The 7,107-nt window shown below is 44.2% G+C and overlaps 1 protein-coding gene across 1 annotated transcript in view; it reads left to right on the top strand.

Annotated features, from left to right (window-relative positions):
- Positions 1-3,381: 3,381 nt before the first annotated feature.
- Positions 3,382-7,107, top strand: part of LOC103190333 (lysine-specific demethylase 5B) — a gene marked incomplete at its 5' end in the record, with an annotated part of 63,028 nt that continues 59,302 nt past the window's right edge. Inside the window, 2 exon segments of the mRNA XM_007911076.2 lie at positions 3,382-3,464; positions 4,751-4,921. Coding sequence (XP_007909267.2) covers positions 3,382-3,464; positions 4,751-4,921 — 254 coding nt within the window.

Here is a 7,107-nt window from a genome sequence, read left to right as displayed (position 1 = left end):
CACCCCACACCCTCACACCCCCCCCGCCCCTCCCCCCCACCCCCCCCCCACACCCTCACACCCCCCCGCCCCTCCCCCTCACACCCCCCCCCCGCCCAGCCCTCACACACCCCTCCCCCCACCCCCTCACACACCCTCTCCCCCACCCCACCCTCCACCCCCCCCCGCCCCACCCCCTCACACCCCCCCCCCACCCCACCCCCTCACACCCCCCCGCCCACCCCCTCACACACCCTCCCCCCTCACCCCCCACCCCACCCCCCCCCCCACCCCTCACACACCCCTCCCCCCACCCCCCCCCTCACACCCCCCCGCCCCCTCACACACCCCTCCCCCCTCACACCCCCCCCGCCCCAGCCCTCACACACCCCTCCCCCCCACCCCTCACACACCCCTCTCCCCACCCACCCCCTCACCCCCCCCACCCCACCCCCTCACACACCCTCGAAGTGGAGGGCCTTGAGGTGGGTCTTGAAGATAGCAAGGTAGGGCGAAGGCGGAGGGACTGTGGGATGGAGTTCCAGAGGGTGGGTGCAGAGTGGAGTTCCAGAAGGCCTGCCCGTCGACTGTGGGGCGAGCAAGGTAGGGGATGTGAAGCAGGCCAGAGCCCGCTGAGCAGAGGGAACGAGCAGAATGGTAGCGGGTTAGGAGGTCGGAGAGGTAAGGGGGGAGCAAGACCATGGAGGGCTCTGAAAGTGAGGACCAGGATCTTGAACTGTATCCTCTGTGCGATGGGAAGCCAGTGGAGTTGGGCGAGGATGGAGGTGATAGGGTCACGGAGCCTGGTGCGGAAGAGGACACAGGCTGTTCTGCAGCCTGTGGAGGGAGGAGTTGGGGAGGCTGACAAGCAGGGAGTTCTTAGTCGAGCCTCGAAGTAATGAAGGCCTGTTGTTGAACATATTTTGAAATAAGAATCTCCAAATGCTGCAATTTTCTGCAATTAATCGATAAAAACAAAACAGAAACAAAAAAATCTGGTCACTCAATCCATGACTGTTTGTGGGTCACTACTGTGTACAATTGGCTGCCATGTTTCCCCAAAAAATATACATTCAATTCACTGTACAGTATATTCTGTGAAGCGCTTTGAGACGTCTAGAAGACGTGAAAAGTGCTATATCAAATGCAAGGATTATTATTATTTATTATTATGATCAAAGAATATTCTATATTCAGATACATAAAATCAATTCAAGAAAAATTGGTTGGGGTAAAATAAAAAAAATTACCTCCAATTCATTCAGCCGCTGAATTCGAGGTGTGAAATGCAGCTTGTCAACATCACAGGCAAATGGTGGCTGCCAATCCTGCAATTGAAGAGAAGAAGCATGGTCATTTTGATTTCAATGGTATAGCATAAATTCAGCAAAAATGTATAATTCTTTATCCCCGTTGAAATACTTCACAGTAGTCCTGTCTACATTTACAAGCACAACTCAGTAATTACTATAAATCGGTACTTTATGAAGAACCTTAGGGCACAAAGACAAAGATCTATATACAATTACAGGATAAGATAGTGTAGTTAGAGACCAAGGATAGAATTCCCCATAGCTAATTACTTTATTCAGCGAGTTGTTCACAAGATCAGAAAAAGTTTTGGCAAAGGTCCTTCAACTTATTCCAAAATACCGACCTTACTCGATTCACAAGAGATGAGAAAACATGGAATGCTCTGCCACAAAAAGTCGTAACGGCAGAGATGTTTAAGAAACAGAGAATTGAGAACAAGAGATATTAGGATGTATAGAGATAGGACAAGGCATTGTGATCGATAGCTATGCTAGAAATCTAATTGGTGGAATAGGTTTGATGGGCTGAATGCCTTCCTCATTTCCTAAATTAATAATTATAATCCTTGCATTTGATACAGCGCCTTATCAGGTCATTGAGACATCTCAAAGCACTTCACAGAATATATTGAAAGTGGATTGACTGTGTATTTTGTAGGCGAAACACGCAGCCAATGGCGCGCAGCAATGTCCCACAAACAGTCATGGAATGGATTTTCTTTGAAGTATTCAAGATTTGTTGAATACGTCCAGTGACCTGGCCTCCTACCACCCTTCATAGTAATTACTCCGGCTCTCAATTACACTTTATTGTCCTTCACTTAACCTGTAACATAGCAATTGCTGCACAAAGTCATGAGAACAGTCACTGCTAACCAACAACAACAAAATTACATCTGCATAGCACCTTTCACGTCGGGAGGACGCCCCAAGGTGCTGGACAAAGTTACAGACCCGAGCTGGGGGTTGGGGAGGGCAGGGGGGCAAGCAGGGAGATCGAAAGTACGGTCAAAGAGGAGGATCTTGAGGTGGGACTTGAAGGTGGCGAAGGAGGGGCGAGATGAAGCGGCTGCGGGATGGAGTTCCAGAGGGTGGAGGCAGAGTGGCAGAAGGCACGTCTGCCAATAGTGGGGCATCGTGCTTTCGATCTCCCTGCTTCGCCTCACTGCCCTCCCCCCTCCGCGACCCTCAGCTCAGGTCTGAAACTGTCTTGTCTAGCACCTTGGGAAGTCCTCGACATGAAAGGCGCTATATAAATGAATTTTGTGGTTGTTTTTGAAGTACACTTGAAGTTGCTTTGCCAGGATGTTGGATAAATCGAACAAAATGCCCGGCTGAATACGAACTTGTATTCTTGCCTGTTTTAAATATGCCAATTGGTTTGGATGAAAATCTGGACAAAATGATGCGCTGGTCAGCGCTGAATGTACTCACTGGGGCTTCTATGTGTGTCATGCCTTCACCTACGAGGGACATGTGGCTGGTAGGCGTCAAATTGCGATTGACAGCCATTCACAAGTGGCTGGAGTTGTGCTGTCAATTAGTGAGGGGTGCAGGAATGGGGAAGACAAGGGAGGGGATAGGAGGAGTCAAATCATAATTGATTGACAGCTGAGCTGCTTGTGAATGCGTGGAGCAGTTGCTGCAGGCTGTCAATCACTTCAGCACCACTGCTAACCGGTCTGCTTCCCGTCCAATGGGAAGGTAACGAACAGGAAAGTACTGTATTTTGCAGCCAAACAAAGGTAAATATATGTTACTGAATTCTATGAGTCTTAACTTTCACGGGTTAGTTAACATTGCTTCAAGTAAAACACCATTATGGCATATACGGCGCCACTGCAGCTCTTCCGCTGGGCGGGAATGGTATTTTGGTTAACTTCAGATACCTCTTAAGTCGGACAAAATATCTCTCCTGTTGTGTCCGGCTTAACCGGCTCCCACACTATATGCTATGATTTAATAAATTGGAACAGGCTCAATGGGTAAATGGCCTCATCCTGGTTCTATGCTTGTATTTAGAATGCTCATCAAACATTTTATTTGTAGGCTCAGACCAGAGTAAAGCTCAACTTCCTCGACCAGATAGCAAAATTCTGGGAACTACAGGGATCAACATTAAAAATTCCACATGTGGAAAGAAAGATTTTGGATTTGTTTTTACTCAATAAGGTAAGATTTTGTCAAATCAAGAATAACATTCTCATTAATGTTGAGTTCTGGATACTTCTAAACTTCCATGTTTAAATATTGTCTACCAGAACTAGAATAGAATATAATACTACCAGTCAGACACTACCGTTAATTGTTGCAGTGAAAAGTGTTCCATTTTAATTCAGATTTCAAAAAATCAATACAGTAAAGTCTTTAAGGGAGGGATAATGTTGAATGGGTTTAAATTTGCCTCATGAGAATTTCAAAAAAGCATTGAATGCATAAGAATTTCAGGATTTTGCTTGAACTGCTGATTGTGTTAATAATCAGAATGGATAATCTCCCACAGAAACTCATTCACACTAGAGACATAATCCATCTACATTTTCTCTGGGATTTTGAAGACAAACAATGTTTAGTTGAATCATTAGTTGAAGTTGTGCCCCACCACTGTCAAGCACTCTAGGACGCTGCCCTGTGTGAGGGCACTATATAAATTAAAGTTGTGGTTGTATTATTCTGGTAGAAGCTTCCAAGCATAGCTCTTTTTTTCAGGTCATTTAAAATTGTACTTCCAAGGTTAAAAGGTACTGTATAATGCAAACATTTCAGAAAAATGCAAAGAACCACATGTTCTCCACAAGGGTGGAGATTGCTATATCCACAATATTTGTTTTAATTGGAAGTACATTGACTGCAAAATGAATCGGGCAAGATATTTTGGTCACCCCTGTATATTCAGTAACAAAAGCTATTTGCATCAATGCAACACCACTTATATAGTGCCCTTCACGTGAGTAGCGTCTTTGAGCTCTTTAATATAATATAACCTCTTTCTTTCAAGTAGGGTAGCAGTGTGCTTTACAGAGATGGTGCCAAACACTGAACAGGAGGCAGTAGGCACGTTCGAAAAGTAGGATTTCAGGAGAGTTTTAAAGACAGATAGAATGTGGAATGTGCAACAGGGCCATGTCTGCTGAGAAATGTGGGTGAGCTAGTCTGAAGAAGGACACAACAAGGGAGAGCATGAAGAGTTAGGGGGCTGCGAGTGTCTTTAGCTTCGCTGAGATATCAGGCAGCAGTGGAGCCTGACTAGGGTGGGACTGATGGGCATATGCAATGAATGCCTTGTGTAGGACACCATCTTTCAAATAAACTGGAACTACTACAATCAGTAGCACACTGTTTTGGTGATTCTCCTTGTAATTTGCAGATCAGATGTAACGGTCTTCTCTGAAGTAATTTAAAACTTATGCTTTACATTCTTTCTTTTTTGTACATCAGATACTTATATTGTTTTGCAGCTTGTCGCAGAAGAAGGTGGGTTTGACACAGTGTGTAAGGAAAGACGATGGTCAAAAGTGGCACATAAGATGGGATATCTACCAGGAAAAGCATTGGGTTCCCTTCTTCGTTCACACTATGAACGTATCCTGTATCCTTATAATCTTTTCCAGTCTGGAGCCAGTCTTTTGGTGAGTATAGCATGTTTATTAAGTGGGTTGCTCTTATTTGGAGGAAAAGTTGGGAGCATATTTCAGTGTTCCCTCAGAAATAATTCCAATGTGGACTGGAAGGGATTTTCATTGGGCAGATTACCTGAGAGTTCAGGTTGCTCAATTTTAAACTCCCCAAAGTTTCTGTGTGACAAAACCAACTCAGATTTACTGGTTGAGATTCATCAGCTAGGAGCAGAGTTGTGAGATATTCCATCCAGGTGGGGACAGTGGGAATATATAATCATTGCTCATCTTAACCCAAGAAAAGTGGGTGATGTGGAAGGCCCACTCATCTTTCTGGTACTTAAATTCTCCCTTGGCCTCTATCTTGCTTGTTAGGTGATTTAAAAAAAAATGGGTGTGGGGTGTCATGGAAGAATCAATTCCAACCATGGTTGTGATACAAATAAGCGTTATTTAAAATCATCAGAAAAATCGTTATCTATATGTCGAAGGCACTGAACGCTTGGGAAATCGGTCCCCTAAGATTTTCTTCAGTTTCACGTCTTATCTATCCTGATAAAATTTTAGTTTTCAGCCATGCCGTTTCCCTTCCCTCTTTCAAGGTCAGTCTAAAAACCTTGCTCTTCGGCCATGTCTTTGGTTATCCTTCTTCCCCTGCCTGCTTGACCTCCATCCCATCTGAATCCAACTCCCAACTCACATGCAACATCCAGACTTTCCATTTTAATGGTCTCACTAATTTTTGTTTATACAGGATGACCAAAAATTAGAGATACCATTGCAATGTCTAACAAATCTTAAAGAAATTATATTTTTTTGATAGATAATAAGGTAGTTATCAAAACTTTTTGGTCACCCTTTAAATACAATTTATAGTTGTTGTCTACTCTCCCCTGGACCTTTCACTTCTCCCTCCTTGACAGTGAAACATGGATCCTTCCACTCCATAAGGATGCTTCTTCAGACTACTGAAAACCTTGCATTTTTGTTCGAAGCTGGTGCTTATGAACCTTGTGGTTCAACCGAGGGGCTGTAGGTGATAGGCTGATGCTTTGGTGACATTGTCTTACTGCTCCCACTTCATAACGTGCTTGGATTTCCATATTGTTCTTGCATTATATTACATCACGGTGGTCCAAACTTTTGGCTGCTGAGAGTTGGATGCACTATTTAAGAAACGACTATGGGCTTCATAAGCAATATTTTTGTGTTTCCCTTCCAGAAACGTAATGTTACATTTTTATGGGTTACAGAGGGAGTGGGTGGGCCGGATGAAATGGAGGGAGATGCGGGCTGCCAGTTGGACCACCCTGTATTACATGAACCATGCTGATATAAGGCCAGGTTATTGTAGATAATGCTTTTCTAGTCCTGCGGAACCATTATATTTAATTAATTAAGTTGCTGAAGCCTATAACTTTCATTCGAGTAAAAATCTCTGATTTTATTTTTTAGACTTGCGCTGTTTGTGTAGAGTTAATAATAATCCTTGCATTTGATATAGCGTTTTTTACGTCTTCTAGACGTCTCAAAGCGCTTCACAAAATAGACTGTAAAGTAAATTGACTGTATATTTGTGGGCAAAATGTGGCAGCCAATTGCGTACAACAGTGTCCCACAAACAGTCGTGGATTGAAATGACCAATTTTTTTTTGAGGGATTATTATTAGGCGTGTGAAGTAAGGAAACTTGCCCAAGGTTTCACTCTGCCGGGAATCGAACCGTCTCTCACTTGTGAGGCGAGTGCTCTAACCACTGAGCTACAGGACTCCAGTTTTGAGGCTTCTTTTACTTATTCACTTTTTTTTGTCAACTCATACACTCCATCTCCACCTCCTAGCAGCACTCAGATACCTCCTACCTCCTACTCCCAACTTTTTTCATTCTATTGTTTTGAGTTTGCTTTTTGCCTTCCTAATACATTTAAACCTTGGCTAGCTGGACAAGTTGGTGGTGGGGTGTGGGGGTAGATATCTGGCCGGTGAGCTGGAATTTCCTGCTAAGTATTACAATTCTGGTGCTGCCATCTACCAGCATTTTTTAAAAAATCCTAGTACTAGCATTTTGATTTGAATTCAAACAATCTGAGTCAAAGGTAATGCCCCTAGCCACTGGAATGCAAGCAAGGACAGTGAGACTGCTCAGCGTGGTGTTGGGCTGCTGGGAGGCTATGGAAAGTTTTAGTCTGCTGAAATTTT

The sequence above is a fragment of the Callorhinchus milii genome, unplaced genomic scaffold (genome assembly GCF_018977255.1).
Source record: "Callorhinchus milii isolate IMCB2004 unplaced genomic scaffold, IMCB_Cmil_1.0 Scaffold19, whole genome shotgun sequence".
Lineage (NCBI taxonomy): Eukaryota > Metazoa > Chordata > Chondrichthyes > Chimaeriformes > Callorhinchidae > Callorhinchus > Callorhinchus milii.
This window is presented reverse-complemented; position numbering and strand designations above follow the sequence as displayed.